This window comes from Nanorana parkeri, unplaced genomic scaffold, assembly GCF_000935625.1.
Source record: "Nanorana parkeri isolate BGI_ZX_2015 unplaced genomic scaffold, ASM93562v1 scaffold1701, whole genome shotgun sequence".
In the NCBI taxonomy this organism is placed as follows: Eukaryota; Metazoa; Chordata; class Amphibia; order Anura; family Dicroglossidae; genus Nanorana; species Nanorana parkeri.
Genome location: NW_017307969.1, coordinates 190,581 through 215,231, shown reverse-complemented (window position 1 = coordinate 215,231; position 24,651 = coordinate 190,581). Strand labels below are relative to the sequence as shown.

General features: G+C 39.7%; 1 protein-coding gene across 1 annotated transcript in view; it reads right to left on the bottom strand.

Moving 5' to 3' along the window:
* Positions 1-632: 632 nt before the first annotated feature.
* The window catches only part of MOXD1 (monooxygenase DBH like 1), a 64,963-nt gene continuing 40,944 nt past the window's right edge, over positions 633-24,651 (bottom strand). Inside the window, exons 5-12 of the mRNA XM_018571213.1 lie at positions 22,476-22,655; positions 22,079-22,181; positions 13,788-13,954; positions 11,903-12,094; positions 9,585-9,644; positions 8,369-8,511; positions 6,850-7,018; positions 633-791 (exon numbers count right to left, since the gene is read on the bottom strand). Of these exons, the coding sequence (XP_018426715.1) occupies positions 633-791; positions 6,850-7,018; positions 8,369-8,511; positions 9,585-9,644; positions 11,903-12,094; positions 13,788-13,954; positions 22,079-22,181; positions 22,476-22,655 (1,173 nt within the window). The remainder of the gene's footprint in view (positions 792-6,849; positions 7,019-8,368; positions 8,512-9,584; positions 9,645-11,902; positions 12,095-13,787; positions 13,955-22,078; positions 22,182-22,475; positions 22,656-24,651) is intronic.

The window sequence follows — 24,651 nt, the reverse complement described above, 5'->3', positions numbered from 1 at the left end:
TGATTTGCCAGACTTTCACTCTGCTGTGCAGATTTGAAAATGTTATACTTGGGGCTGATCACTTGTATTTTGATACTCTATCAAGATATTAAAATAAGTAAAACATTTATATAAGCCCCTGTAAAATCCTCCTATGAATTTTGAAATATCGAGTTCTGAACTACAGTATATACCTATAGTGAGTCTTAGAGGAATAAAAGAAGACTGTCCTGAGAAAACTAGGGCACATTATAGCCCAAAGCATATTCACTGTGACTATATATAGACCATCTTTATAGCAGAAAGTCTTTTATAACACAGAAAAGCAAAATACATTTAACATAGAAAAATTAGAGGCAATGTAAAACTAGAGTTTTTTTTTAATTTCTGAAGTTGGCTGATTGCTTTGAATGCAATCCCCATATCTATGTAATCAAACATTGCCCAATCCTGCTTTGATGTCCACATAACCTTACTCATATTGTGTCAAGGAATCCAGCAAAAAAGCTCAAACTAATATAGTACTAACCCAGATCACAAGTTTTGATAAAAAATATTTTATTTTGTGTAAAAAAAACCCATAATTTTAATAGTGCAATTATACATAGATTTTAATGATACCATTTTGTAAAAGTGTAATGATTTCCAAAATGTTATAAGATCTTGTGTATTAGCGTGCTTGCTGCAATCACCAGATTTCTGACTGTGTTTGCCACTGAACAAGATGATAGTGACGGCAAAGATGAGACACATTCATTTTCTTCTACTGTGTATGATTTCACTTCAGGTGGTGATATGAGCATTCCATTAACCTGTAAGGAAACAAAAAGTTCCAGAGAAACACAAATAAATACAATTTAGTTCAACTGTACAGTTCCAGTTTTTGTTTTATTGTTTTCATAGGGATTAGAAAAACCTGGACTTTTGTGAAATGGGCCTCATAAGTTCTCTATTTGCACTCATTTTTGGTTTAAACACACTTGTAAAAAGACATGCAGGTATAAATACAGTTGGGATTAAGGGGGTTTTGCTAAAGGGGGCTTTTAGAGGGGGTTCAATGTGTTGATGTCAGCAATGACAGCATAAATATTATTATTATTACATTATTTATATAGCGCCAACAGTTTGCGCAGCGCTTTACAATGTAAGGAAGACATTATAATTACAATACAATACAAGACAAGATGGTAAGGAGGGCCCTGCCCCTGAGGGCTTACAATCTGAAAGAGGAGAGGGAAATGATACATGAGGAGGTAGCTGTGTGGGGATGAATTGTTTAGCCTGGCATGTTTAAACACCTGAACTATTTATTTGAATAGGCTGTCTACCACAGCTGAATTGCAATGAAAGAAGTGCAAGCACGATACAATGCACTCACGATGGCTAGGTGTGTTGGGGAGCCATTAAGAAATAATGACACCGCAGGGCACCTAACATTGAAACATGTGATGTGTGATTGCATATGGCTTCACTTATGCTCCCACATAAGTGATGGAGGTTTTGTAGTCCAAATCAGGAGAGCAGACAATGGTGACAATGCTATCACCCATGGACAAGTGTGTTCCTGGGAGGAACAACAGGTGTAAACTGTGGAGTACCTGGCATGGATGACACCTGAGAAGGATTATTTTTTACCACCCCCATGCTCCTCTATATGTCAAAGCGTTTTTGCACTAATAATCATATAATTAAATAAATTCTAATAACGGGTAGAAAAATGTAAATGGTGAAGATTGTTTTATCTGACTGTTTATATATAATCATGTTGGTAAAAAAAAATGTAAGAATTAATAGTGGAGCACATAGTGACCCACAGCAAAACTTGGGATAATAATAGCATGCTAAATAAAATTGAAAGATTTACAGTGGACTACATGTGGACTCAATTACAGTAATATAATGCTCTGTGACTTCATAACCTATAGGTAAAAAAATTGCTATCCTGAAAATACATATATCTCAAATTAGCAATTATATACAATATACAGCCAACAACCAGTTAGCTGTTACAATATGCAGGCAGCAAATAGGCATTCACTGCAATACACGGGCAGACAGCAGCCAGTTGTGACAATATGCAGGTAATAAATGGGCAATTGTGACAGCAAGGGGCAATAGACTGGGTATTGTAACTATAAAAGGGCAACAAACTAGTAATTGTGACAATTTGCAAACAACAAACCGGCAATTATGACAATATAAAGCAACAGCAAATAGGCGTTCATTACAATATGTGGGCAGAAAGCAGCCAATCATGACAAAATGAGGACAACAAATGGGAAATTGTTACACTAGATTGCCTAAAAATCTTACTCCCTCCTCCATACCTCCCTCGTTCGTCTCTCAACCCCCAGCCACCCACCCCCAGCAAAACCCCATTCCAGCAAAAAAAACTTCTCTCTCCCTCAGAAAATGTCCCCAGTCCTCAGACACAGTAGGGCCTAGCAGAGTGAAGGAAGTCCTCCTAAGCTTCCCCTCAGCTCTGTCATATGCATTAGAACAGGGAAGGAGCTTAGGAGAGCTTCTCGTGCCTCTTTGTTGCAGCTGTATGATGTAGTATATTACATTTTGGGGTTTGGATACACCACCCCCTTAGTTTAAAGAAGCAAAGCTACCCAGATCAGGACAGATAAGTTGTATCTGATAAATTAGAATGCTGGCTGAAGAAGGAGGATTAGGAATTGCTACAAATAAAAAACATTTTGTTTTAAAATCCACATAAACATCTAATCACTGGCCCTAAATATAACCTAAGGCAAACCCATGGAGGGAAAATAATTTCTAAATATTGTGAATAGAAAGCACCAACAGATGTATACATGCTGCCTCCCACACCAGGGTCCAAAAAAGGTTCTGTACTCTAATTATTGACCCAGCTTCATAATTGCTGGTGCTGGTCCTGCCCCTACCACATTTTAAGCTTTTCTATTTGTCTCTCACGGTGATAGATTACCTTACTAACCAATAGTGGGGTGTATGAATGCAGAGCCAGTACCAGAAGCTAGGAAGCTTGACTGGTAATGCTGTACTCTCATTGAGTGTTTACACAGAATAGGATAATTAACTATATGGGACTATTTATTTATTGAATTTGAAGGGCCCTTGACATCCAGTTTCTAAAATCTTCATAGTACATCTTCTTCCTTTCTGTTCTCTAATGTGTTTTCTATGGACATGCTGTAAAAGCGGGTTTTACAGACAGCAAAATAGGGTTACATGCAATATTTCAACAGTGTACTAAAAAATAAATATGCTGATTTGAAATAATTTCAAAGAAAAAAATGACTATTAATGAAAGAAGATATAAGTACTATGTCTCCATGTTAAAGGGTCAGTCTCATGAACTGAGGATAATGCAGTGAACTGGACCCTACCGTGACTATGACTGCATTCGCTGAGAAGCAAAGTTTAAGGAATGGGTGGCATCTACCAGGGACCCCCTCATGGGGGTTTAGACTAAGCTGTGTCCCATCCCCAGCTCACTCTTCCAGATAATAGCAGACATACCAGGAAGATGGGATAGGACCACTGATTGATTCAGTCAAGCCTCTAGTGAGAGAACAGAGTAGCTGGTGGGAGTACTGCAGGGATAAGATGTGTCCAGCTGCAAGTTGGAAGGGCAGATTTTGGCAAACAAAGTGTACTAGGATTAGCTGTGCCCAGCTGCAAGAGCTTGAAGAAACAAAGATTGGCAAACGGAGAACACCAGGAGAAGCTCTGGCCGGCTGCAAGGGCTCGAAGAAGTAGAGTTGGGCAAGTGGTCCATACCAATGCACAAAGGGGCAGATGGAGTGGCAAGTGAAAGGTACAAGAAACCAAGTCAGTGGTCAGGAGCCACTGGTGTAGCATACCTGGAGACATGCTAGCGCCCAAGAGTGTCTGGTAGAAAAGTGCCAGGAATGATGCCAGCAAGCAGGAGCCACTGATGGAGTGTACCCAAAGTGATGGCAGTGACCAGGAGTGACAGATGAAGTATACCTAGAGTAATGCCAATGGCCAGGAGTGACTGATGGAACATACTAATAATACTTAAAATAGTGGCTGCTTGGATCAGGCAGCAGTAGCAGTGGCACAGGAAGGCTCAGGGCTGCAGAAACACAGGCAGGCCTGTAAGGGGCTCAGCATCACGTGGACAAAAGTTGGACAGGCATTGGTCCACGGCGTACGCTGGCTCTTTAAGGATGTGGCTGAGTGATGTGGTGGTGCCTGAATGGCGGGAAAAAGTAAAAGAAGTGAGTATGCACTAGGAGACACGCCTCTGTAATGAGGAGGGTAAGTAGCCAGTGAGAATCCTACTCTAATATAAGTAAGCAACAAAGTTAAGCATACTGTATACTTCATATTGAATTGGATACATAAAGTATATCATGCATATAAGCATCTGTATTTATATAAAAGTTTGCAGATATATTTTTGTATGTTTTTTATTTTTTGGAATATTTAGGAACTATATTATGAAAGAAATTACTAAAAGCCTCATGACAACCTTTGCTAAAACACCTGGATGTCATCAGTACTGTTTCAGGTTCTGGGATTTGTCAGCTAAAGACTGGTTATTCTGGCCAACCTGTAAAGAACCACAGACATCACTTCACAAAATACCAGTAGGCTGTACAGCCCTGGAAAACATATGTAAATAACTACAACAATTCAGCAATTCATTCAATTAGCATGGTCGATTTGCAGCTGCAATGAAGCCATCAGTTATTTTAGGACCGTGTACATCAGATACCTGTCAGTGAATTTCCTGAGCACAGATATTGTACAGCACAATAGACAGGGATGTGGCTAAACTAGGCAGAAGGAATTCAAAGTGCTGAATAATGGTAACAGGAAATTAGATCAAACATTCTAACAACAGTTGTGGCGTGGGGCATGATCCAACAAAATTCACATGGCAACTTTTCAGTGCCATGACACGCCTGGAAACCAGCACAGAAAAAGTGACTCATTCTTTTCTGAACTAAAGCCCAATGCAAAGTCAATTATATTCCAGTAGTATTCCAAATTCCTTCTGCTGAGCTCGCCGGGTAATCAGTCTCTTCTACAGCTTTTTGTTTACTGGCCTTATTTCATTCATTTTGCTATTAACTTTAGAAAAATGTATATGACCATGGTGAAGACTAAAAACACCAACTCCCACTCCCCTTCATATCACATAATGAGCAAAGTCCTCTTACTCTTTGCCTCTTCCCCAGTGCTAGGTAGTCCACAATGATATAGAGAGCAGATGATCTAAGTGCTGCACTCTGCGCTATTACACTGTGAATGCTGGGCGCTATGGTCCATGATGCTTTGTGCTCGCAGTGCCGGATCCGGGTTAAATGATGATGGGTGAATAATGCACATGAAGACTGAAGAAATTGAGCAGCAGAAAAAAATAATAATGTGGCAGACAGCACCAGAGGGTAAGATATTTATTTTAATATATCTGGGACACAAGTAAAAAAAAAAAAATAGCCCAAATGTGGGTTTAAATTGTAAACTAGAAGTGCAATAAATAAATATAAAAGTTTTCATGTTTTATAGAACCTGATTTATTTAAAATAGCATTAAAATGTATAATGTAAGATGCCATTCTAATGTATGGCAACACACAAAGGTTTACAAAAAAATTATGAACGCTATTGTAAACCTGAGATAAGTAGCATTGGTAGCATCACGTACTCCACTACTAACTATCCTTATAAACATGAATGCTAAGTAGTCATGCCCAACCACTTTCCTAAATCTGCAAATTGCAGTATGGCATCAGCCAAATTAGGCTATGGCGTGTCTGTGTTCAGTGTCCCTTAATAGGAATACATATGTGTGTTACTGTATTTAAAGAATAAGGCTAACAGCAGGGTACCACTAAGCTTGGTAGGTTAGCATAATGCTTTTATTACAAATTGAAGTATCTCAATTAAAATAATGCTTTTATCACAAATGTAAGTATCTCTCACCTCAATGGCGCCACAAGGGGGGTGCAGGGAGTTCGGCCCACAACCGGGTGTCACTATTGCAGGGGCGACACCAATATTACTGACAGTCATCTTGGTGTCACCCCCCTCTAAAATGTCGGGCACTCGGCCATGGAACGAGAGCCCGACAGTGTCAGGAGAGCGGAGGGCAACATGGTGGCATACCTCATCTCGCTGGGTGAACATCCCCTCCTCTCTCTGCCGGCGTCCATCACCAAGATGGCCACTGGCAGGCATAATCAGACAGCCGCGCGATGATGTCATTGCGCATGTGCAAGAAGATGTCACGCGCACGTGCGATGACGACGTGGCGGGGTGTCACCCGGTCTAGGGACCGGGTGACACCCGACCTCAGGACGCCCCTGTCTCACCTTCATGTTGTGTTAGCTTTACAAATTGAGCCTAATAACAGGTTTAAAGTAACATTACCCTTACTTACCTATACTTATCTATACTACTGCCTTACATTTAAAGGTATGGGCTTTCACATACAGTTTAAAATGACCACAGGGTCACACACAAAAAGGTCTAGTCCTGTGAAAGCAGAGGCTCTATACTTGTGCCTTGAAAAGCTGCCAATTCCGTGTTCCCTGGCTGCTGCCAGCATTTCACAATTCTAGCTGTGTTAATGCCTCCTTCTCCCACCACAAAAAATGGTTTATCCCAACAGCTCTTACATTACTACAGGGCATACAAGCTAGCTAAAGACTTCAACATATGTCATTTTTTTATTTTACTCATAGTCCCTCATTAGAAAGAAAAAAATTTTAAAAACCTATTGTGTTCTTACTTGTTATCATTGCTTTGGTTCCTTTAGAGGTGAAAGGCACTGTATGCAGAAAGCCAATAAACAAAACTATTTGCATCTGTATAGCTAGATAACAGTTTTGTAGGTCTTTATACTTACCGACCATTCTTCACTTTCATGTTTAGAACACCTCACATTTATTGGCATTTTCCTGACTCGTTCATTGAAGGCATTTCCTTTCTTCCTAGACCACTGAAATGTGTTCATAGCCTCTGGAAATGTTAGATTATTGTACCGTTTTGGGCTCTTAATTATTAGAGGCCAGGACCTGCAGGAGCATAAAATATCTTTTTATGATACACTTATAAAATATCTTGATCTATCAAATACCACTGAAGTGAGACATTTTAATTACTGCCAAAGTAGAAAGGTCAATAATGATATTAGCATGTTCAGAGGGATAATGGTACTACATATCAAGTGAGCATTTGCCTGGCATCTTGATTTAAATCTAAACTCCAAACGGCAATTAATACATTTATTAAAAACATTTTAACTGTAGTTTTAAATGTGACTAGTGTAAATGCCAGAATTTTATATGATATCAGCCTACAGCAAAATTCAAACATGAAGAGGGAGGAGTGGCATTAGGAACCACTTAGATGTGTTGCATGTTTAGTTGCTGACAAGGAACATACTGATTGGAGGAATGAGCAGCAGTAGAATGACCTCATGTGTCTGCAGCTCTTTGTCTGGTCACAGGTGGCAGGTAACATGACCAGGTCTTACTGCTTAAAGGAGAATTATGGGGAGTGTAAAATACACTCATCCCCATAAGTAGAGCCAGCATGTGACACTGGAGCTGTCACACCTCGACTCAACACCTAGATAAACAACTGAGCAATCACATACCACTGATCGCTCAGTTTCCAATCTTCTCCCTGCAGAGAGCGGTGACTATCAGTCACCGCTCCCTGCAGGGACCCCCCCCTCTAGTGCTGACTGTAGGGACAGATGGGGGAGGGGTTGGCATAGCTGGCTCTAGAGAGGCAGAGCCACTTGTCATTCAGGTGGTGGGGTGGATCCCGACAATATTGTTGGGATCTTTCCCGGCCGCAGCATGGTTCTGCGCTGTCAGCAAATAGCAGGCAATAGACTGCTATATGCAGATTTTTGGGTCACAGGAGGACACAGGAGGGTCCTGTGACCCTAAAGAGAACTATGGCCAAAACAGCTTGGGCCATAGTTCTTTTTTAAGCTCAACTGAGAAAAGTCAGGTCACTGATCTGGCTCTACTGTCAGTCAGGGCTGTGTACATTTTAGAACTGGATAGGAAGAAATGCTAAATATTTGGCACATAAAACAGCTTCTATATATATATATTTTTATATTTCAACTGTGTACTTTTGCCTGGGGTTTAGCCTTATGCATATTAATTATATGGAATTTAGTTAATATTGATTCTGGCTACATTAACAGTTCTGATACATGCACATAAGTAGGTTTTGCAGGAAGGTGAATAGATAACATTGCTAGAAGATGGCATTACATAGGAAGACACAATATCATTTTCAACCAAAAATAATATCATATAGCTGTTCTATTTAATATGTATAACCAAAATCCTGGGCAATTACTTATGCATTAAAATATATGGATTTTGACTTAATGTACTTACGTAACTGGCCTGTATATTTCTTTCACACCAATGAACTGAAGTTGCTCATTTATTTCAGGGATGCTTTCACATCGAGCAAGATTAATTTTGGGGTAGTAAATTAAATAGGAAAGGCACATCTCATCTCTTGCACTTAGACCACCCTGAAAAATATAGATGTAGAATTAACTAGTGATGCATTTCTTGCAAATTCCTACAAAGTAACCCATCAGTTACCTGTTTTTTCTTAGCCAATGTTGGGGAAGTGGTCAAATGCTGGAGTGCTATTACTATGTAATCTGCCTTGAGTTTAACTCTGTTGTAAGAACACATCAGTTACTGCATTAGCATTAATGTATTAAATCAAATCAAAATAAGTCCACAAGAATACTGGTCATAAAAATATGTAGGCTGCCACTGCTGACCTCTACTTAAAAAGGCTAGTTGCTTGGCCTTTATACTGCTGCATTTAGTATGAAACATATAATAAATAATACAAATATGAAATTACTTTTTTGTGATTTTATTGTTCTTTTTGGGGGTATATGCCTCAGAGGTGTTGTAGCAGGCACAATTTGCCTACATAGTTTTCTCATACCAGCTGTATTTGAAAATACAAATCAGAGTTATATATAAAAAAAACTAAATGCGGTTAATAATTTGCTAAAACTGTTCCCAAATCAAGTACATTTGGATACGTTGTGTATTTGTTTTCTCAATCCCTGTCTGTTTCAGTATATGTAAATATCAAGACTTTTAAAAGGATTGTTTTAATATACATAATAACAAAGCTAACGCATCAGAATAAGTATATTTTCTTTCAAAAAAGTGACAGCTATTTTTAGTTAGTCCATTGAAATTTAAAATTACTGTCAATAAATAAATAAATAGTCTTAGGCCGGCCAGCTTTCTGAATTGATCCTATTGTGTGAATGGTGTATTCATTTACTGACAATAACACAGCTATTGTATTATTCAGCATATGTTGTAGCTATTGTCGATAGTAAATCCGTGTACTGAAATGTATACTGTGGCTAGCAGAATCAGGCTCCAAATAATAAGGTTAAGTAAAGAAACAATTCTGCTTTGAAAATATATGATTGAACCTGTAGCACTTAAAATTACTGTCAAATGTATCAATTCTATCTGCTGAGTTTTTAAGTGCTTTCTGAAAAAAAAAATAAAGATCTTTCTTTATAGGCAACAGAGATTATTAATGGCGTAAAATCTCTCTTACCCACGTCATTGTGGGTCGGCTCTTTGTATTGTACTGGCATTCTGTAATGATGTTATCTCCCTGAAAAACAAAAACAGCTGATTAATTGGTTTACTTTAGCAATGCAGTTGTACAGTATGTATACATGCAGTTTTGCAAATGAATCTTTATTGTTTCAATAAAACCATTTCTTACATAGATTAGTTCAACATGCCTTGTCAGGCTTATGATCCATTTGAGTACTCGATAATAGACTTAATACACAAAGCTTTAACACAAGAATAAGGATCTCAAATTTGACTGACTGAATTTTTTTTTCTTAACAAAAATAAGTATACTTATTCCGGCGTGTTAGCTTTGTGAACTGAGCCTAGAGTGTTTTAGAACTCTATCTTAAGTAGTTTCTTACAGGTTTATCTAGAGCATGGGTGGGGAACTCTGGTCCTCCAGCTGTTGTGGAACTACAAGTCCCATGAGGCATCGCAGGACTGACATTTACAGGCATGACTCCCAGAAAAAGAGGCATTTGGGGATTTGTAGCTAAAGCACAGCTGGGAGGCCAGAGTTGCCCACCCCAGTCTAGAGACGTAAAGTGAATCTGTGGCTGAGAAAAACATATTCTGAAGTAGACACCTAGAGGTGCATACACATTGCTTTAAATTCTCTTTAGTGTGCCAGAGAGCCTCAAGCTAGATCCACTGTTAGGGTTGAGGGATACATGTTAGAGATGCACTTTAGGGGTTCAGTTTTGGTGGGAGACGATAAGTGTTTAGGTCTAATTTTTTGAGTTAGGAGAAGTCTCATACTTAGGAAAGTTAAGTGCTTGTTTAAAGGATAATTCCAGATTCCCACTGCAGCTGGTGTAAGTCCCATACACCATACACAGCATTGCAGCATGGTACTCTGTATATGGAATAATGCTCTTCTCATTAGTCAGCGTGGTCAGGTGACCATGCTGACCAATGAGCGCTTGCTATTTGTGAGCATTACTCCAAATACGGAGTAGCGGACTGCAATGCTGTGTCACGTACATTGGTTGTAGCTGGGGGGAACAGCGGTTTCCCCAAAGGTATGACTACTGGGGGGGGCAGAGGGGACCGATTTGTGGGGTTATTTTCAGTTTCCCACATTTGCTGGAAAATTGGAATTACACTTTAAGGGGTTTGGTGTTAGAAGGATGATTAATTAGTAAGGGTTTTTAGCAGGGACATGCAGTAAGGTCCATGCTAGGTGGGGCATTCCCACTGCCTGCTTCTGCCCCACCCCCAGCTCAGTGCCGCCCCACCCCCAACACGGTCACCGAGCTATGTGTGGAGGAGGGAGGGAGAAGGGAGTAGACTCCCTGTCCCTCACTTGCTAGTCACTGGTGAGGCATCGAGATAGATGTCCTCAGTGTTTTTTTTTTCTTCGTTTTTTTGATTGAACAGCTTGGACCAATGGCGCTTTCACATGGGTCCAAACCATTCACAGAGCTCAAGCCTCTAGTTCCAAGTAGAGGTTGTTGTAGTTCTGGCCTCACTAGGTTGCACAAAGCAGTGGGAAAGTCAGCTGCTGTGTAACCTAACCTAGCTGTCAAAAGCCGGATGAAGCACAGACTGTAATTAACAGGCAGCGCTCCGTCCATGACAGGTTACACAGCTGGGAGGCTTTACCTGCTATGTAACCTGTTAGAAGCCAGTCTGAATGGAGAAAATGCTGTCAACTTCAAAATTGTCAACTTCAAAATTGAAGCTGACTGCTTTTTCCTCCATAATACTAGGTGAGTTAAAGCTAAATTCCAGACAAACTGCTAAAAATATAATTAAAATACATATAAGAAAGCAAAGTATATGTATTTCTGACCATCCTGTTCTGAGATGTAAAAATATCTGCCCGTGCCCAATAGCATAAGCAACCTAGTGGTGCAGACATATTTGCTGCAGTTATGGAGGTGATCTCCCTGCCCCAACCGTCGACTGAACAGAAAAGGTGTAAAACTGCCCCATATACACCTTTGCAGAGGTTGAAATGAAGCTGCCATCTATGAGAAACAGCACAAGAAGGGGTTTCAAATGAGAGCTATGATAAGAGTGGACTGGGGTTTGCAAAGCTGAGAAACAGGTTAAGGTGTCTTACATTAGTGATACATGACCAACATACTGTATGTGTATGGTCATAAGGAGTCGGTAAATAGCACTGTGTCATGTCATTAAATGCAGAATAAAGCTTTATTTGAATTTGATATTCAGTTTGATGTTTGAGCATAAATCTGTTATTACAATAGCGGTAAAAAACCAGCCGTTTTAATGCATTCCTGTGTTTTTTTGTATTAAATACATGTTTTTTTTAAAAACACATACAGGTAAGATGGTCCTTTCTTCATCCAGGTATTGGAACTCTTGAAAATTGAAATCAAATTCGTTGTCATAAGCAAGTAACTTCTGCTCAATTCCTTTCCTGAAGTGACGAGTTCGGAGCACTTGCCCAGCTTCATGAGCATGAAGAAGGACAGCAAAAACATGGATGCCATCTGGCTGTTCATAGTTCAGAGCCTAGAAAAAAATGAAAATACTTTATTTTATTCTACAGATGTCCTCAGTAATATCCTACAAAATAATGTGGTTATGGGTAATATGGGACTAAAGCTTTTTCTCCAAATTACATATTCTTAAGGACACTGATTTTGAAAGATTTTTTTTTTTTTTTGCTGTCAAGGAAAAATACATTTAACATCTTTGACACATCTGGCACATGAGGAATGGAGACAATTATCAGCTTCCTGATTTGGCCACAAACAAAGCCTGCATTTTGGCTCAAAATGCATTATTTCTAGTATATGAGAAATGTTTTTGAGGGCTATTGTCAACAGTCTATAAATCCATGTCTGCAATGTGGTTATATTTATGAATTGTAATATTTAGTGGAATATGCACCATGAGCAAAAAAATAATTAATTTTAAAGATTAACTTTTCATTGTCACCCACAAAAAACTTAAAGGAGAATTATGAGGCGAGTGCTTTTCACTCAGCCTCATAATCTGAGCCTACCTGTGACAATGAAACTGTCACAGGTCGGCTCAGTAGATCGGGAAGTAGGTGAACGCATACTGTCGCTCGCTCACTTCTCGATCTATCCCTGCAGAGAGCCGTGACTTTCACTCACGGCTCCCTGCAGGAATCCCCCCCCCCTCCCTTATTGTCAACAGTCTATAAATCCATGTCTGCAATGTGGTTATATTTATGAATTGTAATATTTAGTGGAATATGCACCATGAGCAAAAAAATAATTAATTTTAAAGATTAACTTTTCATTGTCACCCACAAAAAACTTAAAGGAGAATTATGAGGCGAGTGCTTTTCACTCAGCCTCATAATCTGAGCCTACCTGTGACAATGAAACTGTCACAGGTCGGCTCAGTAGATCGGGAAGTAGGTGAACGCATACTGTCGCTCGCTCACTTCTCGATCTATCCCTGCAGAGAGCCGTGACTTTCACCCACGGCTCCCTGCAGGAATCCCCCCCCCCTCCCCTGTCCGATCCTCCAGCACTGACTGCCAAAACAGACGGGGGAGGGTGCGGGTACAGCTGGCTCTGCCTCTGGATAGGCAGAGCCAGCTGTCAATCCCGCAGCTGGGTGGATCCAGACAGTATAGTCGGGATCCGTCCCTGCTGCGGCGTCTCAGTATACCGCAAGCTGTAGCTCGCGATATACTGAGCTTTGAGTCACGGGAGAACGCTAGTTTGTGTTCTCCCGTGACCCTTAGGAGAACTATGGGGAAAAGCCCTGACCCCATAGTTCTCCTTTAACATATAATCCTGCAGAATTTAGCAGGACAGCACAATTATATACGGTTCCCATAAGAAAGGGTTGTAGAGATTGGCCAGTAGACAGTTTAAGTTCAGTTTAGAGATAGGATTTTGCAGCCGTTCTTTCACAGCTTCAATTGTATGACCAAATCTTACAGCTCTAGCTGTTTAGTACCTGAACCAAGCTTCCATTCATTAATAGAAAATGGAAATATTTGCATTATTACAGAATACAGTCAACAACCAGCTTTCCCACCCATTTGATATTGAAAAGTCTCTAAACAAGCAGAAAGCCAGCTTCTCTCTCAAACAAAGGCCACTTATCTTGAAATCAATTATAGCTATGTATTGACACCTTTTAGTTAACCTATTATTTAGTTATAAAAATTATTTCTGTTGAACAACTTGATTAGTAATGTACCACTTTCTACACATACCTCTTCCAAACATTCCACAGTGCAGTGTCCTTCAGAGCTGAATGCAGGCATACCTGGTGGGATCATGTGATATAGACTAACCCAAATGCCCGCCTCTAAAACACCAGCATCATATTTCCTTGTGTGTGGAGTATAATACATTTTAAGTCCTGAGTTATCAATTAAACCTATAAAATCAAGAAAAAAAAGCATGGTTAAGTAATCCAAGAACAGATAGATTTTATAGATTAGTATGGAATGGACATAATCCAATCAAATGAACACTGAAAAAAAGATTTGTTTTGTAAATTACCTTTATACAATATATTCAGAGCAAAAAAATGTTTACTTAGTCCTGTAAATATGTAATATAAACCACTTGAAGTTGACATTTGGTAAATGTGAATAGCTGGTTTCCTACTAAAATGTGGATGCTGGATATCAGATTACATGCACAAAGACAACTGAAAAAGTATAGGTGGCTAACAGCTTTCCTACTGCTTTTCTAGCAAAGATCCTCCCTATCTGGTTTTTTATTCTGCAGGAACAGACAACAACTCCGGCGCTAGTACTGGCCTTTCCTATTAGACAATAAATGTTGCATGTGTCTAGCATAAGGATTTTATACAGACTAGCAAAAGTTTGCCCATTCTAGAAAAGGATGACGTGGAAGCTGTGGCTCTCATACAGAGACACACTAGTGTAGTTTATATGCTGTACTCTCACCTTGGCCATTCACATAACACCTTTTATTCTGTTAATCATTTACAGAATACAAGGAGTTTTGTGACTGGTCAAGGTGAGAGAAGAGGCAGATAAATGGTACTAGCACTTCTGTGTATGCGACCCACAGTGGGACAGAAATATAGCAAGAGCTGTATTTTCCGGTGAGGTGGCCAAGAAGGTTTCGGTGTGAGTGATGGCTGAGGTGGCTTGGGAGGAATGTGATTTGTGGGAGAAAGAGGGTTTCAGAGAGAGCTACACTGTGAACAGGGGATAAGGTAGCTGGAGGGGGATGTACTATAACTTGAAGGTGAGGTAGCTGACAATGCATAAGCTGTGACCAAAGCTGATGTAGCGGGGAAAGGATGCAGATGTGGGTCATAATTCTACAAGACTCTCTTTTTCTAGTCAGTTTACTCCTCCAGCATGCTCCCTGTGACACATGCCTTGCCACTCCTGGGAAAGAGAGTTTTGCCTGGGATACCAGTTGTGGCTCTGCTCTTCAGTATCCTCTCCATCTAACCTTTTTGGCTGCAGTGCGGGGCACACATTCCTCTTTGGCAGCCTGGGACTTCCACTTCTGCAGTGAGGAGGGGAGTGACAGCAGCTTGTGCAGTAGCAGAAGTCCCAGACTCGAAGGAGTGTGAGGTAAGTCCAACATCCATGAAAGGGCCTGCCAGATAGTTTGTGAGTAGATTATAAATCTCATGTGCAGTAAATATAGCTACTTCTAGTGAAGCCTTTGTTTCCATCCACTGTCCTTTTACTTTTATGGGATAATGAAAATTATATACAGTATCAATTTATAAACTTACAAAAACAATTACAAATAAAATTCCTGAAAACCACCAGAGTTTCCTTTTTAAAGGCTGCATTTTCTGAAAGCTTATATTTCAGCAATGGGTGGGTGTTAACACAGTGAATAACGCAGGAGTCTTTTTTACATTTCACAGGCAAGATTTTCTTTCCAAAGCATTCTCAGGACACTAAAGATTAAAGAGACAGCACAGAAGAAGATACATGCTTTTTTAGCTCACTATGTCAGACTAAGTGTAGGACACAGCTGTCCAATAAGGAATGAGTGGCTGCTCTGACTCATTTGTGTCTGTAAATTTCAGCTTGAGCCAGTGATCTCAACTGACTTTTTACATCAAAGAAGCAAAGGAAAAAGTGAAAACCATAAAAAAATATTTTTCCTTTCACTCTAGCTACAATAAATACATAAAGAAAAACTATACACAATCAATATACAGTCTTTTTAAAAACAGACACCATAGTTGGAATAATACTAACCAAGTTCAAAGCCCTAATTTTAATGCCTCTGACTAAAATTTCCTTTCACATGACCAAGAGTTTATTACTATTTATGGTCTGCCATAAAATAACTACTGTTACTACAGAGGCTAGCCAGGCAATCTTTTTAATCTTATTAGTAAATTCAATAAATGACAAACCAATGTTTCCCTAAGCATTTAAGTTTAATATATTACAGAAATGTAATGAATTCACATGAAACCACAATATGAAAATATGTTTTTGGAATGCCGGTAATGTTAGTGCAAGAATGCAGTCCCCAGTACTGTAACATTAAACAAAAATCTGTCAGGCTTTTTAAAGTTTTAAATCTAAACATGTAGATGCCACAAGGTAAGTGCTATAACCTTTCTTAACCTGAAAATAGTCTGGTGAAACCATGAATCCCTTGTTGCGCTCTGTCACTAAAGCCTGACTATTCAGGTTTTGAAAATAAGCCAAACCCTGTGAACCAAGTTCCACCCACTGCTTACCCCTCTCAGAAAACCTTAGTGACCTATACCAACACTAGAGTGAGATAGTGGATATTTATGGTGTGTTCCGGTCAGGTGGGAAAGTTTATCACTAATATCAGAGAAGTCAAGTCCATATTGAGAGATACCTGGGGCCACCCAGAAATACAGGAGGTTTTTTTAGGTTTTTTAGGCCCTTTGTAATGTCTGCATTTAGGAACGATATTTAGTTTTAAACCCCAATAAAGGTTGAAAAGTTTGATTTAAAAAGTGTTTTTTTTTCTGCACAAATAGGCAAAATATGGGTGGGATGATAGAGAGGGTTGATGAAACCTAAACTTTGTGGAACGAATGGGGGAGTGGTAGGGCACACAATATCATCCTAATTTTCCCAAAAGTGTAAAAGTGAATAACAAGACAGTCAAATTAAAATCTCCTGTCTGTGTTTAAGAAACCAAGGCCAAACCAGCTTAAGACATATTTGACAAAAAGCAGACAACTTTGATAGAATCAGAAATATTATAAACTTCCAACTAGCAAGGGACTTCAAAGAACTTCTGATGAGACCTAGTTGAAAATAGTCAGGTCATAAAAAGTCTGGTATGCAGTTTAAAGAATACATATCTGGGAGACTGAGATAGTGACTTATAGTTAAGTTCCATTCATATTCCATAACTCCTGCATTCATGGAGTTACATTCCTAAAAATTAGTCACATCAAAAGTAGTTACATTAATGTACTCAGACACCAGGTATGGCTCATTTACATTAGACCTCCAAGGAGAAGCATACTTCAGAAATATATCATGTTTGGCATCTAACAAATCCTAATTTAATTCTGCTAAATAAGATGTTGTTATTTGGATTGGAAAACTGTCATATGAAAATATAGATGTAACCAGGATTGTTGGCATTAAGGGTTTGTCTGCTGCAGCATTATAAAACACATTGCCTACCTACAACACACCCCTAGACCTTTTGATTGAGTAGTGGTTAGTTCTGCAACACACTCCGAGGCCAAGAAAAAGCTGTTGCATCAGCAACTGCAAGATCTTATTTTAACCATTGGAACTACTAAAAATTTATGAAAGTCAGTGACTCCTGCAACTTCCGATTGGACCTAATCTTCCAGTGATCTAAACTCCATACTGCAGCGAGACCAGATGGACAGATTGTTGCTAGAAAATGTCTGCATATGGTGAGGCTGAGAGTGTGGAAATGTCACAACTTGTACATTTCAAAGTAGGCAATATGTGTCCCCACAGCTTAAACCTTGAAATTCCTGTGTCAGAAGGAAATGTAGGTGATCATGAAAATGTTACCATCCTCTCTTTTTTTAATGGTTTGCACCCATCATCACAATGTAACGCACAAAGATTATATGGAGAACATAGTGCATTTATATTTTAAAGTAGAACCCTTGCTAAAGGTTTTTTTAGGTTTTTATTGTTCTCTGGTGCCTGCTGGGTAATATTTGTTAATGGCACACCAATACAGCTAACGATCACATGTGTGTTGGATCGCGCCACATTACATGGTAACCTATTGCAATGCAATGCGTTGCGATGCAAGTTCATAAAAAGGTGCATACACTTCTTTCAGTGCAATTTAGCTGCAGTAGGCAGCCCGTTCATTTGAATGGGCTGCCTACTGCAGCACAGCACAAGTGCATCCTGTAGTACCTCTACAATGTCACATCGAACGAGGGCTTGATGTGTTTTTAGATAATTTATTAACTGAAATGGTTAACCTTACCACTCAAAGCTGCTTTTATCAATGCAAATAACAAAAAACAGCCTGATAAATCTTTAATAGAAATTACTGCAGGGAAGAAAACAAAGCAACACAAATCAAAGTCCGCACTCCGCACAATACATACAGTAAGTTAATGTTATAAATTTTAACTTGGATCAACCGAAAAAGATTTTTATAACCAGTCACAGTTACCACCCACGAGTTTTATGGGTATGATTGAGAGGAATCAGATGTAAATAGTGCCTAATTCTCGACTTACAAAGCCAATTTACAAAAATGAAAGATTTACATTGTGAACATCATGACTAAAAAACTATTCTGGGACTTGCAGCTTGTTTGGACTTAAGACTAATACATCATTGTATATAGTGAAGCATCTCAATGCTCTGATAGTCTTTAGTATGGACTAGGATAACTTTCTGAAGATTACAAAAATCACATTGACAACAGGCATTGTTCTTTCCCAGTAACTGACATTGTGATCACGTCTTTGCAGATAGTTTATTAATATGGATTAGCTTCAAGTTTGGGGTGACCATGAGCTCATCCTGCACCCAAGTCATTCACGGTTCCAGAAAATGGTGACTTAATGTGGCCATTTACAACTATAACCAATTACCAACAATGCACTTCCTTTTCCGTTTTCTTATGTACCAGCCCCTGGCCTATAAATGTTAGGGCTTCTAGCAACCTTTTATTAGTGTTTTGCAGGTGACATGGAGTAGTTAAGGACAGATAACAAACTGTTTGCAGGGATAGCTAGTTGTTACTGCTGATTGTTACAAACTGTGGTGGTCTTCATACTGTGTACCCCAGTGATCACAGTGCATAGACCCAACAGTGTTTTCTAGGACTTTTTACCTGCTGGCCCCCTTTGCAATATTTTCACATTTTCATATTTATTTTTCACTTTCAGTTAGGTTAAACACCCCCTTCCACTACAGAAAAAGAGTTTAGTGTTTTAGGGTTGGTGTTTGTGGTTTAATGTTTTAGGGTTGGGTTTAGTGTTTAGTTTTATTTTTTGACGGTGTTATGTTTATATTAATACCATTTTGCTTCAGGGTCAGCAATGTGAACATATTTTGGACACAGGCAAAATTTCCCTAGGTTTGCAAAACATCACTGCATACTGGTGTAGTACATTTTAGTGCATCAAATAACCAAGGCCATCTTGTGGGATGGTGGCCAGCCTGCTCCTTTAGATGTTCCCCTTCTCCTATCCCTAAAGTGCAGTGGATCCAGCCACAAACAGGAAATGTGGCAGAGAGCGATTCTTTGCCATGCTGCCTCAGAGTGAGGCACTTTGTGTTCTCTTTTGGTGGTGACATAGACCTCACATGATTTTCCCCTTCTATCAAGGATGGGTGAAAAATCCCCCTTGAAGCCTTCCCAAAACAAAAAGTCCTCATCACTGCCAGCAGCCCAACACTCCTCCTCATGGCATACCACATGCAGGTGGATGGTAGGGATGAACATCTGTGCAACATAATGGCACTGGCTTGGGACCTTATGGTCAAAACCATAGAGGCTGGGTACCTGCCACTGAGGCATAGCAAAGTCACTAAACAAGGTTGCAGTAGCAGTCCAATAAAATCAAGTTCCAGCATGTGGGTATATCAGGTGCTTGGCAGGCAGTTTATTTATTACAGGTATTTATATAGTGCCGACAATTTACGCAGCTCTTTACATAGTTGCACATTCACTTCAGTCCCTGCCCTCAAGGAGCTCACAATCTAAGGTCCCCATCTCACATACAGGGCCAATTTACACAGGAGCCAATTAACCTGCCTTTGGAGTGTGGGAAGAAACCAGAGTACCCAGAGGAAACCCATGCAAGCACAGGGAGAACATGCAAACTCCTTTGCAGATGGTGATCTGGCTGGGATTTGAACCAGGGACCCCACATGCTGCAAGGCAGAAGCACTAACCTCTACGCCACTGTGCTGCCCAGTTTGTGTTGCACTGCATTTTAGCCAGGCAAACATGTGCTGGGTATGGCCACCTAGGCTGACTGCACAGTCTTCTGGCCTGCCGCAGGACATCTTGGATGCCAGGATGCCCCTAAAGACCTTCCAGAATCTCTGGTCCATTGTGGCACCTGTCCCCCAGACATACCCGCTGCAAAACAGTGTGGCAGAGTTTTGCAGAAGCTCTGGGGTGCATAGGGGTGACTGGTGGTTAGGAGGAGCGACAATATGAGGGTCTTGAGGAGAAGAGGGGAAAGGCAACTGCACTGTCACCATCACCAAGGTGTAGGACAAGGGGCAGCATCACCCACTCCAACACTGTGTCCCATCCTGCATCCTTCCCAGCCTCTAGAAAATTTGCCCTGTAAACCATAAACAGCAGTGGGCTGCTGAAAGCATAGTCCAGCAACACAGAGACATTACCTTCCACATGCTGGATGAGGCAAAAAATGGTGGCTGGGTACCTGCCAATGTGGTGCAGCACAGGCTATAAACTTGCAAAAGGAGGCCTATTCCACCAGCTAGAATAGGAGTAGATATAAAGCCAGCAGTTTTGCCAGCAGTTTTATAACTGAGACGCAGGGCATGCGAGTGAATATGGGACATTTTTTTCTTTGGGTAGGTGGGGTCAAGAGACTTACGAGGTTAAATCCAATGCATGGCCCCATGCTGACCCTCTTCCCTGCTTGATGTGCCATAAGGAAAGCCACTCAAACCTCTTGTGAGACTTCCTTCCCTATTGCTTAAGGATGCAGAGCTCCATCTGAACTTATTGGTGCATAGTCTTGTCAAGGTTTTGTGGTTTTGACGTTTTTTGGGCACTCTATTTTGACATTATCTTTAACTTTTAAGACAATGCAGTGTGAAAAAAGAAGCTCACCAACTATACTATTAAACTGTAACAGCACCAATGGCCAATTTGTATGAAGTTGCGAGGTTAGGCTTTATTTTTTTTGAAGAATACATTTTCTATTGAGGCTTATTACCACTGGATAGAAAAATCAGGTAAATATATATGTGATGCCAGAATATGCATGTCACTGATGCTGTCTGTGAGAATTGTACTGTGCATGTCCATTAAAAAAAACCATGCAAATAAAAGAAATTTTTAAGATTGTAAAATAGATTCAGTAGGTACCGTATTTTGCTTTCCATAAGACGCACCGGACAATAGGACGCAGGGAGGTCCGGTGCGCCTTATGGAGCACTCGAAAGACCGTAGCTTCTGTCACAGCTTCTGTGACAGAAGCTGTGACAGAAGCTGCAGTTATTGACCACTGAGACCGGTAGCACTGTGATTACAGCGCCACGTTCTCAGTGATCACACAGAGCAGACGAAGAACGTCCGTTCTTTGTCTGCTCTATGGTGATCTCGTTCGCCGCTGCTCGGTTTTAAACGAGCCGTGGCTCCTACTGTACATTTAGCTCTGCTATGGCAGAGCTAAATGTACAAAGCACTACTAATGGCTATTGCAAGCTCTTTGTTGCAACCTCTGTTATGTCAAATATTTCTAGTAATCCCAAGATAGCTGCTGTGAAACTATGTGTAAAATGAAGTCTTCCCAGATACAAAGAAATAATGCTTTCTTTCCCAATTGGCTGGGAATATTTTCTGGGGAGTCTGGGGTGAGCTGTTTGTGATCACTGCCTTTTTTCACAAACTTTCTTCTTATACGCTTGTTGTAGATTTGTTGTCAGTAGTTTTGATAATTCAGAGCTTAGCAGAAGAGATTACAAGCAGTGACACGGTCACGGTGTGTTTAGTGAGCAGAGGGAGGGTGAGGAGGCAGCTATGTGCATTAAGAGATGATTCCTCTCTGCGTCATGGGAGTTGTAGGCAAAGAAAGATGTGCATGTGACCAGAATCAACGTGCATGGCTCTTACTAAGTGACAGGAAGTGTGAGGGGAGAGAAGAGCCACGGGAGTGAGCACAGCAGACTTTCCAAAGGGATTAAAATAGTAAGACTTTATTTTAAAACTTAAATAAATGTAGCTTTAAAAAATGTTCATTGTGTAGATGTGTATAAGGAGAATAAAAGCCGAGGGCTTTGTGTCGCTTTAAGGTTTAGAGTCTGTTTTACATAAAGATAGGTTTTCTTACCTTCCTGGTGAGAAGGATTATCATAGTGGATTTCCATTAAGACATATGTTGGGTCTTCAGGCATCCCAATTGACAATCCAACATTAGGTGGATATGTGAATCCCTGCAACCATTTAAATACACGAAGACAAATATAGTAAGCAAAAAACACAAAAGCAGAAATCTGAATGTGTATTACAGGCTGGTAAAAGATTAAATTAATGAAATAGTAAGGAAAATGAGTGAATATTTAATGTGGTCATAAATCTACAAAAGATTAGATACAATTTTTAACAATATCTTGTGCTGCAATAATCTGAGTTTTTAGTGTGATTTTAAAGATGTTTAGCCTATTATCTGATTTATTATATGTTTGGTGCATTTATAACCAATTTATGAACAGGACATAAAGCCTTACCTCTCCTCCAATAGCCCAAGCATATAGTACCGTTTCACATGTAAGAAATATATCAGGCATATTGGGGTGGTAGCATTCATGTCCATATTCAAGGACAGTATCCTGCGCATCTCTTTTACATTCGTATAGTAGTATGTGATGTACCAGACTCTCATGACCCTTTTGTATTAGTGGTTCAACCTAGAAAAGAGGTGTCAAAATGATTATGTATTTTGTAAGCCCTTAAAACATAATATGACAAAAAGGAGAACATTAACAAGCTCTCTTTACCCAACAAAAAAATTGGCCCAAAGATTTTTCATGTTATGAATGTGGTCACGGGTATAAAATAAATTTTGGGTGCACTGATAGGGACTTAAAATCTGAGCCATATAGGAATAAAACAGAAGTTCGAAATTAAGCAGATACATTGTCTTGAAGTAGACAGCGAATGTATTTATTTATTTTTTTATTACACAGTTTGTACTTTTATAGGAAACAATACCTGTAAAATGCAAAATTCCCCCTTTCCTTCCTCAACAGGGAAGTACATCCAGTAGCTCAGAAGAAAATCTTATTTAAGTCTGCAAATCTTTACTATATGGGCTTTGCTGCATGTACAAAAGATAATTGTTGATCCTGGCGAAATCCAGCAAGCTTATACATTTCTCTGCACTCTGCCCCTGCTGCACTGAAATCCCAAGCCATGTTAACAGCCCTGCCCAGGTCTTTTCTGCTGAACTACAAAAACCTGCCTCTTATGTCATAGAGATGTTGAGAGGGGAAAAATAACTGAGCAGGGCTGATAACACTGCTTAGGACCTCTTAGTGCTTAGTGCAGCAGAGGTACTGTGTTGTTCGTTTAAACAGAAAGTTGGGCTCTCACTGGATTTTCAGCAGATTTTCAGTTATTGTTTTCTCTGTGCAGTGTTTTTAAAGAGACAAACCATAGAGAAATGTGCATGTATTGCAGAAATTAACTTAGTGGAAAGGAGCTTGACAAATTTCAACTTTTTAAGGGCCATACACTGGGAGAACACAGTTGTGACAATGAAAGGATACTTGAACTATTTGAATAGGAAGCTCAAGAGGGGATTCCAGCTGGGGACAAATGTATTTTGCTTACAGATCAGAATAATCTGCTCTTAGTAAGGGTTTCTGTAGAGGCAGCTGATAATGAGGCAGTGTCAGTGAGGACACTTGGGGTGCCAGTCCAGACCTTTGTGGATCTGCAGATGGGCATCTTAGGATGACCAAATCTATTATAGACTGGGTGACCCACTACCAGGTAAGAAAGTCACTAACACCTAATAAGCACATGTATGAGAAAACCAAAAACGAATCCAAATTCACAATATATACATGCAAGTAAAATAAAAAAATATTAAAGATTTATAGGCATGATGGTTCCTTACAAAGCTATGCCCTTTTTGTGAACTGTGCATATTTATCCAAAGACCACTTTTGGAAAGCAGTTGAACACTGCCAAGCCTAAGATCTAAATCCTTTAATACTTGTGCTTAGAACAACATCAACTGCCTAAAACAGATATATCATTGTTTGAAATCTATTGATGTATTTCTTCTAAGCCTTCCAAATGTCTTCCAGTCAACTGATGTCCTAACAAAGAAATTCATGAAAAGTATTTTACTTTTCTAAAACACAATTTTAACCCTTTTGCAGTATGCAAACAAAAATGGAATGGGACATTTTTTATTATGTTTATAAGTGCAAATTTACAATACTTCTTTTTGGTATTTAAGACTCTCAAAATTTCAGTCTATTTTAAAACCAATTTAATGGATTAGGAAACAACTACTAACAATCTGTATTTTAAAATATTTGAGTGCACCAATTCTGAAAAATAGATTCTCTGTGTTTTTTTCTTTCTATCTTTAATGTCAGCTCTAGGAGGAAATATGGTGAAATACATGAATTGTGTTAACACTTGTATTATGCAGGAATGGCATGCTTTATTTAAAGGAGAACTATGGGGTCAGGGCTTTTCCCCATAGTTCTCCTTAGAGTAACGGGAGGACACAAACTAGCGTCCTCCCTTTACCCTAAGCTCAGTATACCACGAGCTACAGCTCGTGGTATACTGAGACGCCGAAGCCGGAGCGGATCCCGACATCGATGTCGAGATCCGCCCAGCTGCGTTAGTGACAGCTGGCTCTGCCTATCTAGAGGCAGAGCC